The following is a 23,382-nucleotide window of genomic DNA, read 5'->3' as shown; positions in this document are numbered from 1 at the left end:
TCACAAGATCAAGATCATGCTATTGTAACAAAAATCTCTGCTTATGTATTCCAATAAAAAGAATCACTCTTGGACTTCCCTGGTGGCGCAGTGGTTAATAATCCACCTGACAATGCAGGGGACATGGTTTCGAGCCCTGGTCTGGGAAGATCCCACATGCCATGGAGCAGCTAAGCCCATGTGCCACAAATACTGAGCCTGAGTTCTAGAGCCCACGAGCCACAACTACTGAGCCCGTGTGCCACAACTACTGAAGCCCACGCTCTAGGGCCTGTGCTCCACAACAAGAGAAGCCACTGCAATGAGAAGCACGTGCACTGCAACGAAGAATAGCCCCCGCTCACCACAACTAGAGAAAGCCCGCATGCAGCAACGAAGACCCCATGCGGCCAAAAATAAATTTATAAAAAAAAAATCACTCTCCATCAGGAGTGCATGCTGATAGCAGTTACACAGATAGGGAGAAGAGGGTAAGGGAAAAAATATTCCAGCTGTATAAATTTAATACAAATGTAGTTAATTTTAATTATTTAATAATAGGATGTGAATGCATCAATACAAGAAGAAAGGCAATGATGACAGAGTGGGATATGGTCAGGTAAAGAATTGTAATAATAATAATAATATTATTATTTATAGCCACAGTCTTCCTGGAGTTTTGGAAAAGGAGAAGAAGTACACTGACCTATACTTGGGACCTTATTGAATGGGAAGAAGAGGAGGTAAGATGTTAAGAAACCAGGAGATAAGGAAACTGGAATAACATATGGTACAGAAAATCATTCACTGTCCTTAATGTCCAAGCAGGAAGCAGCTAAACACCATTCAATTTTTACTTGACTTTTTTTACTAACAAGATTCTTATTTTATGAAGACAGTAAAGATCAATGATGAAATGTGTAATTTTTTCGAAGCACTTCTATGATGTTTCCTTAAATTGCATTAGTGGAAAACTGTGCTAATTAAAATATAGTTTAGGGTTAAATAAACCCTAAAATAACTTTCATCTAATTTTTTACAATTTGCTTCTTTGCCAAGACTTGATATAAAAGTAGGCCAAATTCCAGAAATTTATTAAATATTGGATTTTTAAAAAATTTATGACAGATATTTAGTTAACTTTAGTTTTTCTCATAGGAAACACTTCGTCCCCAGTTTGAAGCAAAGTATTACAAGATGGAGAGAGTGAATCCCATCAGTGGAAAACCTGAGCCGCATCAGCCTTCCTCAGACAAAGTCACTCGTCTTCTTGTTTCTATCTCAGGAATATTCTTCATGGTAAAGTATAACCATAAATCTCAGAATGTGGGATTCCAGGTTTAGAAAGACGTTGAAGGATACCAACTCATTTTGTGACCCTGAGGATGTAAGAAACTGTATCCTGTTCAGTACCTTGGTAGTACATACATACTATTAAACAAAATAAAAATCACAGCAGGTCACAGAATAATTACAAAGGGACTTTGTGCATATCCCTAAATAAAGCACTCTTTGGGAGAAACAAAGATCATCTAAGATAAAATGGAAATTATATGGTCATCCTAAAATTAGACATTTTGTTTTAAAACCAAACATTCATGTGAAAGTGGAGATTTGAACAGCATATCCCACTGAAACAACTGAATCTTATACCATTTATTTTGACTCTAATGAAACTTAGTTCCTTAAAGGAAATTTTAAATTTACTTATGCTTTCTTGGAAAAGTAAATTTTTTAGCTTTTGGGGTCAGTGTATTGGATATATGGTGTTGCTTTTGTTTTGTTAATGATGCACAATGTGGATGTCTCCTCTGGTCTCCCATATTATAGATTTCTCTGGTGATCACTGCAGTGTTTGCAGTCGTGGTGTATCGCCTGATTGTCATGGAACAGTTTGCATCATTCAAGTGGAATTTCATCAAACAACACTGGCAGTTTGCAACTTCTGCTGCTGCAGTCTGTATCAATTTTGTGATCATTATGGCACTGAATCTTGTAAGTGTTTACAAATTTTTCAATAGGTGTACAAGGAGTGGGTAAAGGACAGGACTGTGTTTCCTTTATACTTGGATTGGATTTACAGGAAGCCAAAATAAGACCTAGTATCATTTCTGGCAAAGACAATTTGGCTTAACAGAAAATATTTCATTTATGTGGTTTACATGATGGATTTTTAAAAAATTAAAGTCAACGATAGTTGTATTGTCTTCCTTGCTCTTTGGGTTTAGAGTTTTGTTTAGCGACAACTTCCACTTATCGAGTATCTAGTGTGTGCTAGAAATGGTGCTATGCTCTTTTCATCAGATAAGGGATTGTTTGGATTAGAAAGCCATTCCAACAAACTCAACCTCAGAGGAGAATTTATTGGAAAGGTATAGGAAATTCTGTTTGAAAGTGTAGCCTTGTTATCTCCAAGACCTCATGTGAAATGGAAAACAGTCAGACAACTACTCCATTTTTATTCCTCTGGGACTAAGTTTTTTTTTTCCTTCCTTCCTTCCCTCCCTCCCTCTTCCTCTGTTTTTCTCTCCCTCTCTCTATCTTCTTTCCCTCTCTCTTTCTCTTTTCCTTTCTTTCTACCTCTTTTTCCAATGATTCTATTTGCATATCTGCTCCATTCTATCAGGAAGAGACTATCTGCCTACCCATGGCCTCCCTTTCAGAGTCTGGTATACTGTTGCATTGCTATGCTTTTGTTATTTTCATTGGCTCTAAATTCATGACCATGTTAGTCAATTTCTGTAGTTTATTTAACTTAGATCGTCCAGTGTTTCAATGTGCTAGTTTCTCAGAGAGAGCATCTGATTGGTTCAACTTCACATATACCAAGTGACTTATGAACCAAATGTCTATGGCTGAGAGGACAATATTATGCTTAGGTCTACCTCTTCAGCAAGATCTGTGGATGGGGCCCCATTTTCTCTGAAGACAGGAGGCACTTATTGGCACATTTAGAATAATATCTTTCCTTTAATTCTTCCAACAACACCACAAGGTCAATATTTTCTCCATTATGTAAATGAGGAAGCTGAAATTCAGAGAGCTTAAATAACTTGTCCCAGAGTATGCATATAGTAAGTGTTAGTGCTTATATATTTACATGATGAGATAATTCATATAGAGGGCTGACCAATGCACAAACAATGATGTTGATAACATAAACAGGTAATATGCATTTGGTTCCAAACGTGGATTGATACTGATGTTACATGGTTAGTCGGGAGGGGACCGGAACCATTTGTTATTTAACTTTAAAATTATCAGAGATGTTCTTAAGAGAAAATAAATAGTCACTGTAGTCACTGAGAAATGGGTAAATATTAATGCAAGGACAATAGTTAATATTTTCTACTGGGGTCTCCTTTCTTCAGGTTTAGGTTAATTTGCAGAAGAAGAATGTTGTTTACTGTATCTCCAAATAAGCCATACAGTATTTTAATTTATGCTTTTGACTCATAAAGTGAACAATAAACATTGAAAAAAGACAGTGCTAGGATTGAGAGGCTTGTGTGGTAGCCTATATAAGGAAGTATATGTTGTGCATTGCACAAAGTCACCACATTGAAGGAGGAACCATTCACAGTAAGGACACTGTAGATTCTTATATTTATGGTTTTTATATTAACTATTCTGGCAGATAGGGAAAGAAATTTTTTCTAACAAAACCAGTGTATTGTGGCAGTTTTCCAGTGGACAGAGGTTATTGTGGTTGATCTCATTATCTAAGGAAAAGGAAGCTAAGTGGTTAATGTATTTATTTCTAGGTAATACTAGCAATCAGCTAGTCTGATTTTAAATTGATCCAATTTCTTATCCTTAGTAGGTTGGTTGAATTTTAAATTTTAATATTATTTAAGTATATGGCATACAGTTACAGAAGAAGGATATACAATTTCACTTGATTTCCATTGGAACACACCTGCATTTTGAAGAGTGACAATAAAATGTTAATAGTGGTTGTATCTCAGGATAATATTTGATTTAATATATATTTTTTCTGTTCATTCAAATATTTATCTCTATATGTAGGTTTTGATTTATAATCAGAAAAAAATAGCCTTTACTTTTAAAACATTCTACCATGATATAAAATTTGGAACAAATTAGAATTGGAATGTACTTTATTTTTACTTTATATATGAGTTACCCATAAAACCCCAGCCACCTAGGTAGCAACTTTGGGTCATTTTTTAAATTTCGTCTTTCACCAGGTAAGGAGCAGGCTTATCAATGGCTAACATCCCAGGACACACACTCACACTCTCTTTCTCTCTCTCTCTCTCTCCCCATCTGTTCCTTCTGTTCTCATTTATGCTCTCTCCCTCTCCCCTGCCCCTCTGAACACTGCCCAGGCTTTCATCAGTTTGAATCATCAGTTCCTCAACTTAGTGTCCTGATAAAAGTCCATTACTTTCTATCAGGCTGGCTGAAGTTTTCACTGATGTACCAGACTCCAGTTTTATATTATTCCAGGTGCTTCTCAATTCGCAGTCCCTTGAACTCTGATTCTACTCCCCCTCCAATTTCTATCCTCGGTGATCACCCCTTCCCTAGAATCACAACTGACCCTCCAACATACATTCCTCTCTCTTATAGGTTCAGATACAACTTCTTCTCACTAAGTTTATATTTTTGATGAGGCTTAATGTATTCTTTCTTCCAAAGTACTTGCATTTACAGACAACAAAGACCTCTGTAGACAGGTAAGGATAGTACTATTTTTATCATAGAAACCATCCTTTGAGATCCTTAAAATCCCACTAGCTCTACTTAATTAAATACAAAAGCCCATGTAAGTGCCTAGTGCTATGAAATAAGCATCCATAGTTCCCAGGAGAAAACAGAGCTGACTTTTCTCTTTCTAAATGTTTATTTCTACTTGTTGAGCATTTTGGCTTTCAGATTCAGGGATTGTTAGAAGTGCAAAAGACCATACAACTTCTCCTTTGCCTTTGCAACTAACTCAGGAGAAGATTTTAAAATGGATTTAGCATAAAAGAAGTGAATTACACAGCCAACTCAACAAATGTGAAAGGAATGTTATGTTTCTCAGGTTCAATCAGTGTAAAAAAAATAATGCCCTTTTGAATTTATGCATTTCCTTCCCACCCAGGATGTTAAGGCACTCCACAGATTATTAAACAGCCCTTCTGACTCACCTGAACACACAGGATCAATTTAAGAGCTTAATCAAATAAGGATAGATTAACATCATTAATATCAAAATATCAGACTCTTTAAAAAATTATACCACCAAAAAGATTCACCTAGAATACCAAAGGCTATCTTTTGTTATTTGCAGAACAACTCTAAATATACAGCTCATACGAATGTACTTTTCAAATGTACTCATACAAATGTTTCTTAATAGCTTGACTTTGTGATCCCTGTGCTACCATATTCCCCAAACGAGGGATTTGGACTCAGTTAAAGTATTCTATTAATCTAATATGCTTTTCAGCTATAAGCCATATACATGAAACTATGAAATAAGTGCATGGAAAAATAGTTTAAATCAGCCAAATAATTTTTTAAAACTGAACTTTTGGGCTTCCCGGGTGGCACAGTGGTTGATAATCTGCCTGCCAATGCAGGGGACACGGGTTCGAGCCCTGGTCTGGGAGGATCCCACATGCCGCGGAGCACCTGGGCCCGTGAGCCACAACTACTGAGCCTGCGCGTCTGGAGCCTGTGCTCCGCAACAAGAGAGGCCAGGATAGTGAGAGGCCCGCGCACCGCGATGAAGAGTGGCCCCCGCTTGCCACAACTGGAGAAAGCCCTCGCACAGAAACGAAGACCCAACACAGCCTAAATAAATAAATAAAACAAACAAATACTTTAAAAAAACAAACAACTTTTCATGTTTAATGTACACAGCCAGAAACCTTGGCATTCTTCATGCATTACTTTTGTCTCCTTCATCGTATCAGTGACTGTTGTGAACTGTGCCTCCGTAACATCTCTCTTATCCATTCCCTGCTCCCCATCCTCACTGCTGCTTCCTTAGCTCAGCTGTTTGTCATTTCTAGCTCAGGCTATTGTCACAGCCTTCTAACTGGTTAGTCTTCCTGTCTCTATTCTCCACTCTTCCCATCTCCCTTTCACACCGCGGCTGCAAGGGTCTTTCAAAATTACAAATTTGATCATTCTATTTCGTACTCAGATCTGTATAACAGGTTCCCATTGCCCCTGACATCAGTGGCACGGGAGGGTCTCCATTATTTAAAGCCAGTCTCCCCTTCTCCCCTTGTCGGAGTTTGTGTCTTGCCCCCTCCCTGTGGCGCCCTGCAGTCCAGCCTATAGAAGCACTTGTGCTTGCTCCCTGGCATTCTATCTCACACCCGTCTCCTGGTTCACAGTGCTTCCTCTATTGACCTTTTTTCCGTTTTGTCTCCTTGAAGAAAATCTCTTCATCTTTGAAAATTTCAGTTAAGGATCACTTCTTTCATAAAATTTTTTCTCAATCCCATATGTGGAATTAAAGAATCTCTTTGTGTCTGTTCTTCTCACAGGTGCTTGGACAGGTCTATTCTCCCTCCTTATCAGATTCTCCTGATAGCATTAAACAATCTCTTTTGTGAATACTCTTCTGCTACAGTGTTTGGGATATGCCTATTCTCCTGCTATCGGGTTATAAATTCCTCATGAGCAGGGGCTGTAGCTTCCTCATGTTTGTATCTCCAGGTCTTTGCCTAATGCCTAAAAGACATTTAGAATATATTCTTTCAATACATTTTAAATATTTTATTCTCCAAATATCCTAGCATTTTTGAATATTGTATGTGCTCAAAGTCATTTTTGTTACTGGAATTATATTTTCAGTGTCTTTCAAGCTTTCTGCCCTTGTTAATTTCATTCAAACTAATAAAGGATATATATTCTCTAAGCCTTTAAACAGGTGGATTGTGGCATTCCTACAAATATTTAATTTGGGAGAGAAATATAGATCAAGATAATAAAAGTTTGATGACAGGCCCATTTTACAGATCATAAAAGTAACTTAAAGGATTGTTTCCTACTCTTATACTCATCAAATCACCTGAAACACTTTTGAAAAACTACAGATTCCCGAGTCTCATTCAGAATCTTCTTTGTAGGACTATAAGTCTGTATTTAAAACAAAAAATTTCCCATAATGTGCTCCAAGTGGTTCTGATCCAGTTAGACCCCAAAATAGTATTGTGAAATCAGTGATTTAAGGAGCTAAGGTGATTTTGATACACAGCCAAGATCAGAAATCACATCTTCCAAAGATAAATTGCAAATAATTTACCAATAACTAAAACTTCATGTTACTATCTTTAACATCTTTTACCAGCCATATAGCTAAAACACTACAAAGCCAGAATTTGAAACAGGAGTTGCTCTGTACAAATCCCATCCTTTTTATTCTTTATTTTGCTGCCCCTCAAAATATAATGCTACCTACCGGAGGTGCCATAGTAGCATGGTTAACCATCATTAGGAAATACTTCCAAAGAGATTTTAATAAAAATTTAAAATGTGCAGTTACTTAAAAAGTGTATATTCTTGTTGCTTGACAATCAAACCTCAATTAATTTAAGAATTATTTTAAGAACGAAAGTTCTCTGGTCTCATGATTAACATGTAATTTTTAAGAAAAAATAGAAACATCACAGCAGAAGTACTCTTGTACTTCTGGGATTAAGCCAATTAAACCATTTCAGCATTGTCAATAAAAGGATAAACTGCTTTTGGTATTCCTCCTCTCATTTTAAAGTCCATGTACCATGCATAGAGCACACGATACCAAAAGGAAGGAAAAAAAGAAAAAGAAAGCCCTGAATACACTTGGCTATTGTGTATTCATGCCGGACTCTTCCACATTATTGATCCACTTCCATCTCTAACGTCCAGAGAATACATTCCTATGTTTCCTTCATGGGCCTGATCCCCAAAGACCTCAAAATGTACCTGACTTTCCTCAACACCTGATTCCCACTGGTAATTACAATGCAAATAGTTTATTATGGAATAGGGTGGTTCAAAGTGTTAGACCACATATCTTAACCTTGAAAGGAAGCAATGGCAAATGACTCATTTAATAAGAAGGTTAGCTTTTTTTTTTTTCTTTTAATGTATTTGTTTAGTTTTTTCATGTGTTATGTCCACAATTTCTAGAAATTCAAAAAGGAGGATTCCTGGAAAAGTGCAGACTCTTTTTGACTCTGCAAAAGTCTGTTTGGAGCTCCTTTTTACAAAGAAGGTTAGATTGTGAGACTCTGACTCAGAGATAAAGAGCATTAAAATACGTGTACAACTCCTTAATTTGCCCCTTCACAACAACCTTGCTGTTTTTTCTCTGCCTTTGCCATTTTTTTCCCACAACTGATTTCTGCATTGCACCCCATAACAAAGCATTAATAGGGAGATGACTTCTCAGCTCAGGATGAATTCTAAACTCCTCACCATAGCCCATGAGGCCCTGAAAAGGTGTTTCCCTCTGAGATCTCTCTGACTCATCTCTTACTACCTTTACTGCCTCCACCCTTGTCCCTCTACCTTCCTTGTCCTTCATGAAGCACACCAAGCCCATGGCAGGCTCAGGCATTTGCACTTACAATTTCCGTGTCCCCCAGATACTGAACTGCATCCCTGCTGGGTTCCCTCACTCCATGCAACTCTCTGCTCAAATGCCACCTTCTTGGAGAGGCTTCCCTGACCACCCTCTAAATAGCACGCTGTGCCACCACTAACGCTCTACCCCTCAGCCTGCTTCATCTTTCCTCTTAGTACTTTGCGTCTCCTGGCCAATTACATATTTCTTTGTCATCTGTCTCTGAGCACTGGAGTTTAAATTCCATGAAAGTAGAGATTATGTTTGGTTCACTGTTATTTGGTTCCCTGAATAGTACCTGACTCATTAGAAATTCCTAATAAATATTTTTAACCCAATATATATGACCACAGAATATCAGCTTACTGAATGCACTAGTGAATAATTTTTAAAAGCATAGGTTCCTCAATATGATATTTTATATACTTTTAAAATTTTATTTTATTTATAAATGTGTTTTACACACACACATATATTGCATATATATATATATAATGATGTATATTTATGTAGTGTATACATATACTACATGTATATAATGTAGTAACCAGAACAATTGACCCTGAATCCCCTTATTCTCTCCTCCCCCAAGTACATATCCATTCTACCACACACACACACACACACACACACACACAACTTGCTGTGTCAATGTGATTGCTGACACCATTCAGTTGGTTATATTTGAATTGTGGTTTCTTCCTACACTTTGTGGGTGAGTTAGCATGTCACTCTGCATGGACTGATTTTGTAGCTCATCATCCTGATGATGCCAATGGGCATTTGGGCCTTGGGTGATGCAGGCTGTCCACTACCCCAGAGAGCTTTCCAAGAGCAATATATCCAGGGGTGGCACATAACATTTCTCCAAAGGTTATTAGGTTATTGTAATCCCTTGGGGCATCAGCTGCAGATATTATCATCCCAGGCTTACAGACAGGTCTATGTGCTAAGTATTAAGACAAAATCTGAAATGGTTATGTGACAAGGCACAGCATAGGTGGTACAAGAGGGCCATGATACCAAATCCCGACTTTGCTACTTGCTTAGAAGTATTATCTCAGGTTAGGTACTTAACATTCTAAACCTTAGTTTCCTGTTCTGTAAAATGGGAATCATAATACCTATTTGATAATATTGTTCTAAGGACAAATATAAATAATAGTATATATAAAACACTGTTTGGCACCAGCCAAATACTCTAAATGGCAGTTATTTAAATAAAATTTTCTCAAAAAAAAAAAAATTTTCTCTCAGTCCCCATGAGGGCACTTAATTCAGTGCCTGAGGCACAGGAGCTACTCAAGTACTATTTGCTGATTGATAAGGCTATCTTACCATACTCTCTGGAGACCCTTCTCTAATCATCTTAGTTGATAAATGGGGCATGGAAAAGAACAAAGTCAAGATAACTTTGGTGAATGAATTCAAGCTAATCGGGTCCTAAAATTTGAAAATGATTACTTGAGTGTACAGTTAAAAAAAAAAAAAAAAAAAACTGCACCAGGGGTAGAATGAGACTATTGTACTCAATATAATCTTTTTGTCTCAAGATAACACTTTAAATCTTAGGAAGAGATGGATTGAATCATGGTCAAGATGAATAATCATAATAGTTCTATTGAAAGAACAGTCAGGGAAGGTGAACAACTTTTAAAGTGTCCAGACACCTTTTTGATTTTGCATGCCAATAGGCAGGGATATTGGAATTTATAATCTAAAGAATAATTTGTTGAATTGTGGGGTTATATAGTCATATTTACATGCACACACACATCACCATTCTGTCCATAGTAAATATACATTTCCAACTATATTTACTTGGAATATTGTGAAATATGTTTTCTTTCCTTGAGTCTGTATGAGTGGTACACAGAGTACGGTGGGGCAAGGAGAAGGTGGCAGAATATAAAAAATGTTATAAAAGTCTATTGTACGTGTGACTTACAGATTCAACAGATTTGACTAGTGAATCTTGTTTTAAATAACCACCAAACCAGCTTTGTTCTTTAGGAATGCAACTTTGCCCACTGTCTTTGTCATAATTTGGAAAATTCTTTATCAATAGTAAAGAAGACATACTTGCACTTAACCTTCTAGTGTAGTAAAAAGCACATATAATTTGATTATCAAATCCCAGGTCAGCCATTGACTAGTTGAATGTCTTTGGGGTTTTTAAAATCTCATTTCTTTGATTTATAAAGTGGAAATAAAGATAGCTAACGGAAAAGACATTATTGCAGAAATCAAGTGTGTCTGTATATATACACATATTTACAACACATTTTTATTGCATGCATTTTGTGTGTATGTGTATATATAAAGCCCTGTAGAGTAAGATTTAAAACTTGCTTCTGCTTAATTAAAAATGTAGCCACTATGTAGAATGTGCTTTAGATGTTTCTTGAATAGTGTAAATAACAGCCTTTTCTAAAAGAAAATAATAACATTAACTATTTGTTTTCTTTTATTACAGGCTTATGAAAAAATTGCTTACCTTCTCACTAATTTAGGTAAGTCCATTTTTCTTCACTCTTTAGTAACATGGGCATATTATTCTGCAGTTGCTTTACACACTTTAGCATTTTTTATATGTTTTTTATATCAACTTTAGTTATATAATTGTCAATAAAAGTGAAAGAAGGGGCGTAGGAAGTTGGACTACATCACATAACTATAGAGAGGCAATGTATATAGTTACAAAATCTTACTAGAAATTAGCAAACCTTGTTCTCCCTACTTGGAATTGCTTTTTTCCACTACCTTTTCAGTTCTTTGTGATTTTCCCCCCCAATATTTATTTTTTTCAAAGTGTCATATTACATGTACACAATTTAAAAGGCAAAAGATTATTAAAAGATTTATAATAAACACCAGTCCTTTGCCACATTACCCATTCTTATTTTCCGTACCCCTGAGGGACAGCTTTTTAGCATTTTAGCAATTCATTTCTTCTGTTATTTTCTACCCTATTTCTAAACTGCATGCCATTCTTGGGTTTTCCAGCTTTGGGAAGTGATTGCCTTCCCATCATAAAGACAAGAACTTAAGTCTTTATTCCCTGCAGTGTCCTGTCCCCGCCCACTTTCCCATCCATTACCGGCTAAAAACAGACTTAATTCCCCTCCTTCCAAAGTAGTTATACCAGCAGTTTTAGCCAAATGAATAATTAGTGTTCAGATCATTGTGTCTAGAGAACTATGTTCACATCTAAGGCATGGTGTGTACTGTGATCCTTCCTTTCTTACACAACCTTTATCTTTTCATGAAGCTAATAATAGCACTTTTTTTGCTTAATTGTCTACACATACTTTCCTTAATTTATCCCAAACTTCCTGCCATAACTCTAAATTCTCTCTCAATACATTCAAAAACATCAAGTATTGTACTCATTTTATTTTCTTCTTAAAATTATCCTCCCTGAACCACTGTCTACTCCAATCTCAATAGGTTACCCTCTGGGCTTGTGCTCAGCTGCATCTACACTTGCCTTCACCAGCACTGTGGGAATTCCTTTCACCTTTTTCTTCTCAGTTGGACATTACTTTTTGGACCCTATGTTTCTTCTGTCTTAACTTAATTCCTTATTTTGCTACCTGGAAAGTAAATTTCTCAAAACCTTCCATGTCAGAAAATGTCTTTTTTTCTATCCTCGAACTTAATTTTTGGTCCCCCAGTTTGGGGTACAAAATTTTTATTGCAGATTTGTTTGAGCAATGATCTTTTATTGTTTGAGAACTCACCAGAGCCAAGGCACTGGGCTAAGCTAAACACTTCTCCTTCATTATTTTGTTGTATTGTCATCACAACTCTATGACAGTATGATCCCTAGTTTATGGATAAGAAAACCAAGATAATTAAGTTAAATAAGTAGAATTTAAACTCAGAAGTGGCAGACTCCATTGACTATGGTGGAGGAACTGTATGACTTTATTATGATATATCACTTTCGTTATAATGTATTTACAAATACAAGTAACAAGAGAAGGAACAGTATATAGAGGGAAGAACTAGTCCCTAGTTCATCCTCTGGATGACATGATCACTTGGAAATTACATGACTCTGAGCAAGTTTTCCCCGCTCTCCATTCCATTCTTCCTCCTCCTCCTCTTTCCTCTGTTCTTCCTCCTTTTTCTTTTTTTTTTTTGAGACTCAGTTTCTTCACTGGTAAAATGAGAATGATAATACTTCCTGTTTCACCATTGTAAGTTGGCTGCCTGACACATGACAAGTGCTCCATAAATGGGAATGATCTTTTTCATCATTTTCATTGTTCCTTAAACCCACTGAGCTACAATTTCTTCAGTTGGGTAACAAAGCACTTGAACTAGATTGTCTCAAAGGTTTCTTCCAGCTCTGATTCCTTATATTTATTAACTTTTAAAGTACTTTATACCCAAGATAGAAGCAAATCTAAGCAAGTGATTTGGGGACCATAATTGATAGTAGGAAACAGAGCAGTTATCTGTGCTAAGTTCCAGGTGTATTCACTTCATATTTGATTTTTCATCTGTAACTCATACCATAATGCCTGTGGATTCATAATTGTTGATTAATAATGAATGAATTGTATTGATTTAAATTAATAAAATATTGATATTTTATTTAAAGGAATATAATATCATTGCATGTATATACCTATACATATATACATATATATATAATATATATTACATTATATTCTATATAACTTTTGGCTTGCAAATTTATGCTTCAAATTAGAAATTAGGTTTAACTTTCTAGAAGAGGACAAACACTGTTTTATTTAAAATATTTTTTTAAACTTTGTTTCTTGATTTCATTTTTTGTCCAAATATTTTATTTTCAAAAACCACACACACAAAAAAATCAAAGCTTCAATTCTATCACATTAAGGTTTTTTTAGAGAGGAAATATATAACATTTGATTCCAAGAGATAATTTTTTCAGCCTAGTTTTATAGTTGTTGAGAATTAGATCAGAATGGTTGTCAGTTGTTCCAAATAATAAAGTAACTATAATAATGAACTGTGATTTATCTGTAATATTAATTATCTATAAAAATAAACCTGGATTCCAAGAAACAAATTAGGTCAACTGGTAAAGAGTTTTTATTTTGTTAGAGGTCAATTCAGCAATAAGAGCATCTATATCAAGAAAATAGTAACAATAAAATCATATGTCACCATATTAACATTAGGCAAACAAGAATTTAATGTCTATTTGAGAGAGACAGAGAAACACTTCATAGTGATAAACAATCTACCAGGTCAATATAATAGTCATGATTTCTATACACATTTTCACAAACCTTCAAAACATAGAAGGCAAAAAATGATAGAAATACAAAAATAAATTGATAAATCCACACTCAAAATATAAGCCAGGATATAGAGTATTTGAATATCATAACTAGCAAGCTTCTTTTAAAATATATATAAATTGTATGCCCAAAAGAAATATTATTTTCAGACACTTGATACATTGACAAAACTTATCCATGTAATTTGACCACAATGAAATTGCAACTTTTTTGCCCCAAAGCAGAAATCACACAGGACACATTTGTGGATCACACTGCAATAAAATGAGAAATGGAGAACCAAAAGCAATCTTACTCACAGGATTTTTTTAAAAATCCACATTCTCATTTCTAAATAAGTTTTATGCTTAATTTACAAACTATTTAGAAGGAAACAACAATGAAAACACAACCTATCAAAACCCATGGGGAAATGTCAGCCTCTCCTGACTGCTCTCACTGGTGCCCACCAACCAGTCACTCTTTTGGGTGCCCCACAGACCCCCTTCTATTTCTGGCACCTACCTGCTTTGGGCTTGGAGTTCCCCAAGACCTGTTGCGTTCTTATTCTGTGCTTTGCTCATGCATATATTTTGGCCTATCTTTTCCTTAAGTCAGAGCCCATCTATTTTCTACCTTTCTTGAATTTTTCAATTATATTAAAATATATATAGTAGATGTGCATATATATTTTCTATCACTTATTTGGATACTGAGTGGGAGCAGAGGCCGCAGTACATGCTGCCATCTTCATCCAATCTCTCTCATCACTGTATTTTGTTGTGTTTTGTTTGTTTTGTTTTGTTTGAAAAGTTAGAACCCAAAGGTGTGAGTTGACAGAGTTCTTCAAATTATCTTGTCTAAATTCCTCATTTCACAGATTATAAAACTGATTACAAAGAAATGTGAAGAGACCTGCCTGAGATTACCAGCAAATTAGGTGTAAGGTTGAGATAAAAACTGGGCTCTTGTGACTGATGCAGCCCTCTTTTCTCTTTACTATTCCACTTCAGTCTGCATACAAAATATTCCTTTTTCAAAGAACCCTGTGGACAATTTAGGTCCCTATATTAAGTATAGCCAGTTTGGGTGAAAGACTGATCTAATATTTATGGTTACCTCTAAATGAAAGGAGCAGAGAGAATCCTGAAAATCTTTACATCTTAATAACAAGCATCATACTCCTGTAGCTGTGGGAAATGTATAAAGATTATCTCATTGGATCCTTTCAGCAACTCTGTGGAACAGATATTATCATTCCTATTTTTACAGATGCAGACACTAGAACTCAGAGACATTGAGTGGCTCATAGAACTAGTAAATGACTGAACCAGACTTTGAACATGGGACTTCTGATTCCGTATCCATATTTCTTGTCATTTACCTCATCTATGTAAACACACCCTATGTTCCTTTTAGAATATCCGCGAACAGAATCTGAATGGGAAAACAGCTTTGCTTTGAAGATGTTCCTCTTCCAGTTTGTCAATTTAAACAGTTCTATCTTCTATATTGCTTTCTTTTTGGGGAGGTAAGTCAACTCCATAGGCATTATCTTTGCAGAATGACAGAGATTGTCAACAGTTCCACTGCCAGTTTGTTAACAGGGGTGGCAAATTCTTGTCCTCTGCTTTAGAAAACTGTCCCAATCAATCTTCCCATGCTTTTTCAAATCAAAAGACTTCTCAGTACAGTGCTTCTAGCTACCACTCCCAATTAAAGTTGGCATAAAAAAATAAAATCATATAACCGAATCACTTTTCTGTATGCCTGAAACTAACACAACATTGTAAATCAACTATACTTCCATTTTTAAAAAATAAATAGATAAAACATATATGCCATCCTTGGGTTGAATTATGACTCTCCAATCATAAGTAATGGTTTTGTTAAATAAGAAAATAATTTTTATGTAACCCCAGCTTACAGTTCCTTAGTAGGGAAACATACCTATCATGGTAATGTTTTTCTTTTCCCTAAATTTGCTGCAAAATATGAAAAAGAAGCATATTAAGCTACTGGTTCTGGTTTGCCATATGCTTAACACTCTGACAAATGCCATGGAAACATACTGAAGCTAGAAACATTTTAAACTAAACCATTCAGCACATTGTATTAATATTCGTTAACTAGGTCAAGAAGACACTAAAACTCCACAAGTAAAAGTGGAAAATTTCATTCGGTTGGTTTCTCTGTACTTTCTCAACTCATTGATATTGACTTCACACATCATTTTTCCTTTTTAAGTTGGGTCCTTTGATGTGTAAGCATGACCTAAGTCAACTGTTTGGGTACAAGTTGCTCCAGAGAACACTTATGTCTCTACCCACACATGCACTTGTTGTAATGCATTAGTAAATGTTCTTCAGTCAACCTACATAAACGCTAATGAATTAAAATGGCTTTTTACAGATTTGTAGGCCATCCAGGAAAGTACAATAAACTTTTCAACCGGTGGAGACTGGAGGAAGTAAGTAATCTTGTAAGGGTGGGTGTGGGGATAGGCATGGATATGGACCAAGGACTATGGGAGGAAGAGGGTGTGGGAAGGGAGAGAAAGGGAAGGTGGAACAGGGAATTTCAGGCATGCTGAAGATGTGTTTTTGATAAAGGAGACTTCCTATGGTTTCAGAAATGAAGGAACTAAGTCTTTCCAAAAAAGAGGGTGAACTTGAAGATTAAACCCCAAGATCCTGACCTCAGCTCTTTTTTTTTTTTGGAAAGCAGGAATTTGCTCATGTATTTATTTATTTTTATTTATTTATTTATTTGATTGTGCCAGGTCTTAGTTGTGGCTTGTGGCTCCTTAGTTGCAGCACATGGGCTTCTTAGTTGTGGCATGCGAACTCTTAGTTGCAGCATGCATGTGGGATCTAGTTCCCTGAGCAGGGATCAAACCCAGGTCCCCTGCATTGGGAGCCCAAACTCTTACCACTGTGCCACCAGGGAAGTCCCTCAGCTCTTTTTAATATTCCATCAAAACTATTTTTTCCATTCACAAAGCCCCGAAATTTAGCTCCAGGACTGTTTTTCTTTGGGGGAATTATTATTGTCTATTGTACTGGTTTCCAAACTTTTAAACATGCTGGGTTTCCTTTTAAGCAGGGAAAATTTAGTCCAAAAGAAATCTTACTTCAAATACTAATTTATAAATATAGAGGTATATCTTCAAAGTCTCATATTTCTTTATTGATTTATTATATGTATGTCATGGAAACAAAATGTCTAGGAATAATATCTCTCTATCACAGTGTAAGAATATTTTATATTTTCACTGAGACTGACAAATTGTCCTCCCAAATGCCATGCTCTACCTATAGAGTATGAATCTACTTTTCAGACTTTGCCAAGAGAAACATTTTAATTTTTACCAATAATCCAAAGGATATCTTCTTTTGATTTCAGTTCCTTTAATTACAAGTGAAATGGAGAATATTTTTCATATGTTTGTTGACATTTTATACTTCTGTGTGTGTATTATTCCTGTCTATTTTCATTAAACTGTTTTTCTGTTTTAATAATTTAAAAACAAATAAAATTAGACTCTAATCTTTCATATTTGCTGCAGACATGTTTCCCATTTTCTTGTATATAGTTTAGTTTTGTTTTGATATATTTTTTACAAAACTATATAGCATTTTCTAATCAAAATATTACTGTTGTTAATGGTTTGGGGAATTTGTATCATGACAAAAAAAAACTGTATTCTCCATTCAGGAAATTTTAAAAATTCACATTTAAAAAAAAAAATTATTTATTTTTGGCTGTGTTGGGTCTTCATTGCTGCGCGCGGGCTTTTTCTAGTTGCGGCGAGCGGTGGCTACTCTTCGTTGCGGTGCCTGGGCTTTCTCATTACGGTGGCTTCTCTTGTTGTGGAGCCCGGGCTCTAGGCGCACGGGCTTCAGTAGTTGTGGCCCACGGGCTCAGTAGTTGTGGCTCACAGGCTCTAGAGCGCAGGCTCAGTAGTTGTAGCACATGGGCTTAGTTGCTCCGCGCATGTGGGATCGTCCTGGCCCAGGGCTCAAACCCATGTCCCTTGCATTGGCAGGCGGATTCTTAACCACTGTGCCACCAGGGAAGCCCAAAATTAACATGTATTTTTAGCTAATGTTATTTTTTTTAAATACTGATATCTTTGGCCCATTGGAAGTTTATTTTGGTGTAAAGAGTAATCAAGATCCCCCCATGCCTAATTGGCAGCCGCACATTTAATAAATAAATGTAATAAATACATTTTTTCATTCGGCAAAATGAGACTGTAAGATTTTTTATATTCTACATCTTGAAATTTCTGGACTCTGTTCAGTCTCATTGTCAGACTGTTTATTCCTTGTCTAGTTCAAAATTGTTTTAATTATTCTAATGTAAAATCCAATTTAATTTGTGGCAGCATTAGTAGGAGGTCATGATTTAGAGAGAGGCTAAGAAAAGATTACCTGAGAAATAGGAGACATTCCTAGTCTCTATCTAAAAAGTCCCCAAAACTCAGGGCCTCTCTCATTAATGTTGTCTCCCCAGAGTCTTCTAAAAGTTTATTGGAATACATGGAGAAAGCCTAAAAATCCCAAAGAACATATGCTTTATATCACAGAAAACTGGGCTCAAATGTTAATATTGCTGATTATTCATTCTTTGTCCTTACTTTAACCTCTCTGAATATCTGTCTTCTCATCTGTAAACTGGCAATAGTAACACTTAGTTTGCAAAGCTGTTAATAAATAAGAGATAATTTGCATAAGACAATTAGCACAGTCCCTGGACTGCAGTAGGAACTCTATAAATTGTAACTGATGTTTATCTATGCTCTGTCTCTACAGCCACCTGGGTATTATTCTATTGGGCAGAGATCAACTAAGGCCTTTCATAGTCCCAGACCTCCTGAAAGTCCCCAAATCAGACTTGCAGCTTTCTTTCATAGCCCAGAAGGATGACTGTATCTGCTAAAAGGTTTTCAGCTACCCAAATGGGGGGAAAAAAGCAAGGCTTACTTTTTCCAGGAGTGTTCAGTGGAGTTAGCAAGGGTAGTGTGGGCAACAGTGTAGTCAGACGCAGGTAGATCTGCATATTGATGCCACTTTAGTGGCTGCTAGCACCAATAATTTTGTTTAATTGGGTACTCTTAATTGTGAAATTATTGGAATTCATGATTCTTCTTTGAAAGTACCAGGGGAATAATTATAATACTAATGTCAGGAAAAATATTTCATAACCATCCTAGATATTTTCCACAATACATATGACATAGATAGTAGCCATATTTTCCAACAAAGGATTATTTATTTTGAAAAAAACTCAGTGAAATAAAAATATGGGTTTGTGATAGACCCTAGAAATCCTGGAAGTGTAGATAGAAAAAGTATACATGATGGAAGATAAGAATTGACCCTCTGAATTAAATCATACAGCAAGCATTTATTGACACATATTCTACCCTAGGTCTCTGCTGGGTAATATGTGGTGTACAGATGAAGAAATCTCTTTCCTCCCTTTGATGATGTTAATAGTCTTGAAGAAAAGAACATAACCATGATCTGTAACAAATAGTTTGTCTTTGGAATCTGACAGTCTACATTCTAATTTTGCCGCACCTGAACGCATGATCTTAATATCTCTACGTCTCAATTTTTTTAATGTGCAAATTGTGATAAGACTAGCCATCTCAGTAATATTGGCCATAGGTGGATTAAATTGGATCATGCATGTAAAATCCCTGGCATAAATAATGGTAGCCATTATAAAGAAAGGAAAAAAGTACTACAATTTTATTTAGAACATTTACGAACTGGCTATACTGCACTTCCCTCATACTATGCCATATAATATCTCATATATGTAAATCTGTGTAAAATGTTAATAACAGGTAATATTTAATGAGTGTTTACTATATGCCAGCACATTCCAGCAATTGGTTCTAGGTGTTCTACATATATTAATGCATTTAATCCTCACAACAATTCTGTTATTACACTCATGTTACTGATGAGAAAACAGAAACTTAGAGAAGTTATATAATTTGCCTAAAATTATTGAAACATACCTATAAATTGATGAAGTCATCAATTTGATATCAATTTGATATCAAATTGATGGCTTAGTGATCTAAGTAGCTTAGTAATTAGCTAGCAATTATTCTGTAGCTTAGTAATTATTCTGCCTCAGACATTCTACCAAACCCACTTATGGTATATATGTAGCAGAGTTCAGGGGGTCCTAAATTCAGAAGGAGAATGCTTGGATAGGAGACATGAAACTTCTCCACACAGTAAAAATTATCACTGGCAAACCCTCTCTCTGGCTCAGATTAGGGAGTTTTAAATTACTGGGCTGGAAACAGAAAAGCAGGCTCTTTGTGTCCTAAGTATTTGTTCCCTTTGAAGTCCCACTAGTACTGATTTGATAGAAATAGAAACTGTAGATCAAAGCTATAGAGACCATCATCCTTACAAGCAGGACATGAACCCATTTCCAAAGAAAAAGACCCACGCTTACCTACCCAAATATCTTCTGTAGTGCAAAGTTTTCAAGCAAAACACATTGATTGCAATTTTCATTGGAATCACACTTTTGTTTGTATGGGTTTCTAATGCTGTTACTGAGCATCTGAAAAAGCAGAGGAGCACAGAGAAGGCAACATTGGGATCATGCTGACAAACTATTTTGTGGCATACTTTTATCACTTAAAATACATTATAATATATGTAGATACTCCCTCTCCAGGAGATAAGGGAAAATGAGTAACTTTGCAGTAGAAACACTTGGCAAATACTATATTAACCAAGTGATGAAGGTTAATATCACTAGTGATGTCATGTGGATACCATGTGGCCCTGATGGGATGTGATGGAAATGGCACTTTACCTCTGTGCCCTGCCTCCATTCTTAAAGCACATAACCCCAGTCTAAATATGTGAAAACATCAGACAAACCCAGATTTGGGGATTTTCCACAGGGTGCTGGTCCAGCAGTACTCAGAATTGTTAAGGACATGAAAATCTGAGAAACTGTCTAGACCAGAGGTGACTGGGGGGAACATGACAAATAAATGCTATGGGGTATCCCACGTTGCGTCCTGGAGCTGGTGAAATCTAAGTAAAGTCTGGAATTTGGTTAATAGCAATGTACTAATATCGACTTCTTAACTTTGACAATAGACCTTGGTGATGTAAGGGGCAATGGAGGGAATTGGGGGAGGGCTGCATGGGCACTCTCTGTACCATGTTTGTAAATTTTCTGCAAATTTAAAATCAGTCTGAGACAAAAAGCTGATTTTTAAAAATATAAACATTTTGTCATAGAATTAAATATTTTGCTATCACCTGATTGTTAATAGATATGTAGTATTCCAGAGCATTCATTAAATGTGATCATGCCTAGCACAGAGCTTGGCAGTACTAAGTGCTCATTAAAAGTTAGATTTTTTGGTTATTGCTGTTATAATTTTGATCAATATTCCAATGTATATTACTGAAAACTTCCCTATCAGGTGTCCTCATATGCGCTATTTCTTCCCTGTTTTTATTCTTTTTACGCATTGATATAAGGTGCCCTGGCTTTAGAATTTGCTGTACAATTTGAATGTGGGGGTGTTTAAGGCAACCTAGGAGAGCAAGATCATTAATGCTCTTGTTGTTCTGTTTCAGTGTCATCCTAGTGGCTGTTTGATAGACCTTTGCCTCCAGATGGGAGTTATCATGTTTTTGAAGCAAATATGGAACAATTTCATGGAACTGGGATACCCGTGAGTACTTAATTTTTTTTTTAACATCTTTATTGGAGTATAATTGCTTTACAACGGTGTGTTAGTTTCTGCTTTATGACAAAGTGAATCAGCTATACATATACATATGTTCCCATATTTCTTCCCTCTTGCATCTCCCTCCCTCCCACCCTCCGTATCCCACCCCTCTAGGTGGTCACAAAGCACGGAGCTGATCTCCCTGTGCTATGTGGCTGCTTCCCACTAGCTATCTATTTTACGTTTGGTAGTGTATATATATGGCCAGGCCACTCTCTCACTTTGTCCCAGCTTACCCTTCCCCCTCCCCGTGTCCTCCAGTGAAATACTGACATAGAAGGACCCTGAATGCCCACTTTTACATCTGTTAAAATATATTATCCTTTAGAATACAGTGAAATAGAGTGTATTTAAAACATTGTGGTATGGAAACATTGAGGCCTAATTAATTTATAAACATTATAATTTTGAGGAATTTCCTGACTATGGGGAAAGAACTGGTTAGTTGATTAATGATATAAATAACTTAGGCTCAGTCATCAAATTATACCATGTTTCTTTCTCCTCCTTGGCCCTTAAGTAGCATCAGGATATTCCTGAGCAGAGACCTGGGGGTTGGAGAGGTGATATTAACCCAGTGCATCAGACTGAGAAATTGTGGAGACCTGGTACAGATTCCTTTTCTGCCTCTTGCTAAAGATGCTTATAACCTACTTACCTCTCTGAGACATTTTTTTAAATTTGTAAACTAAAGGATTTATAAAGATTAAATGAGATGACCCAATGGTATTTAAACCTTCATCAATAAATGACAGAAGCTTTTTGTGAAGAGATGTTTACACAAATCCTCAATAGCAAAACAGATTAAAATGAATCTCTTCTAAATGAAGGGCGAATAGGCATGGAGGTTTGGGAAGCCCAGTCCATTTTTCATATTCCTTTCTATCTTTGGCTTACCTCTTTTTTTTTTTTTTTTTAAACATCTTTATTGAAGTATAATTGCCTTACAATGGTGTGTTAGCTTCTGCTTTATAACAAAGTGAATCAGTTATACATATACAATATGTTCCCATATCTCCTCCCTCTTGCGTCTCCCTTCCACCCTCCCTATCCCACCCCTCTAGGTGGTCACAAAGCACCGAGCTGATCTCCCTGTGCTATGCGGCTGCTTCCCACTAGCTATCTATTTTACATTTGGTAGTGTATATATGTCCATGACACTCTCTCACCCTGTCACATCTCACCCCACCCCCTCCCCATATCCTCAAGTCCATTCTCTAGTAGGTCTGTGTCTTTATTCCCGTCTTGCCACTAGGTTCTTCATGGCCTTTTTTTTTTTTTTTTTCCTTAGATTCCATATATATGTGTTAGCATACTGTATTTGTTTTTCTCTTTCTGACTTACTTCACTCTGTATGACAGACTCTAACTCCATCCACCTCATTACAAATACCTCCATTTCATTTCTTTTTATGGCTGAGTAATATTCCATTGTATATATGTGCCACATATTCTTTATCCATTCATCTGTCGATGGACATTTAGGTTGCTTCCATGTCCTGGCTATTGTAAATAGAGCTGCAATGAACATTTTGGTACATGAGTCTTTTTGAACTATGGTTTTCTCAGGGTATATGCCCAGTAGTGGGATCGCTGGATCGTATGGTAGTTCTATTTGTAGTTTTTTAAGGAACCTCCATACTGTTCTCCATAGTGGCTGTATCAATTTACATTCCCGCCAACAGTGCAAGAGAGTTCCCTTTCCTCCACACCCTCTCCAGCATTTATTGTTTCTAGATTTTTTGATGA

The 23,382-nt window shown here is 36.2% G+C and overlaps 1 protein-coding gene across 2 annotated transcripts in view; it reads left to right on the top strand.

Annotated features, from left to right (window-relative positions):
* ANO3 (anoctamin 3) overlaps nt 1-23,382 on the top strand; it is a 427,831-nt gene that overhangs the window by 382,227 nt on the left and 22,222 nt on the right. For both annotated transcript variants that reach the window (XM_082342533.1, XM_082342534.1), the window contains exons 15-21: nt 640-722; nt 1,138-1,278; nt 1,810-1,974; nt 11,034-11,070; nt 15,259-15,370; nt 16,252-16,309; nt 21,480-21,577. In XM_082342533.1, coding sequence (XP_082198659.1) covers nt 640-722; nt 1,138-1,278; nt 1,810-1,974; nt 11,034-11,070; nt 15,259-15,370; nt 16,252-16,309; nt 21,480-21,577 — 694 coding nt within the window. The remainder of the gene's footprint in view (nt 1-639; nt 723-1,137; nt 1,279-1,809; nt 1,975-11,033; nt 11,071-15,258; nt 15,371-16,251; nt 16,310-21,479; nt 21,578-23,382) is intronic.

The sequence above is a fragment of the Balaenoptera borealis genome (genome assembly GCF_965194805.1).
Source record: "Balaenoptera borealis genome assembly, chromosome: 11".
Classification (NCBI taxonomy): Eukaryota; Metazoa; Chordata; class Mammalia; order Artiodactyla; family Balaenopteridae; genus Balaenoptera; species Balaenoptera borealis.
The sequence above is the reverse complement of the archived record's forward strand: the minus strand, read 5'-3'. Positions and strand labels throughout refer to the sequence as shown.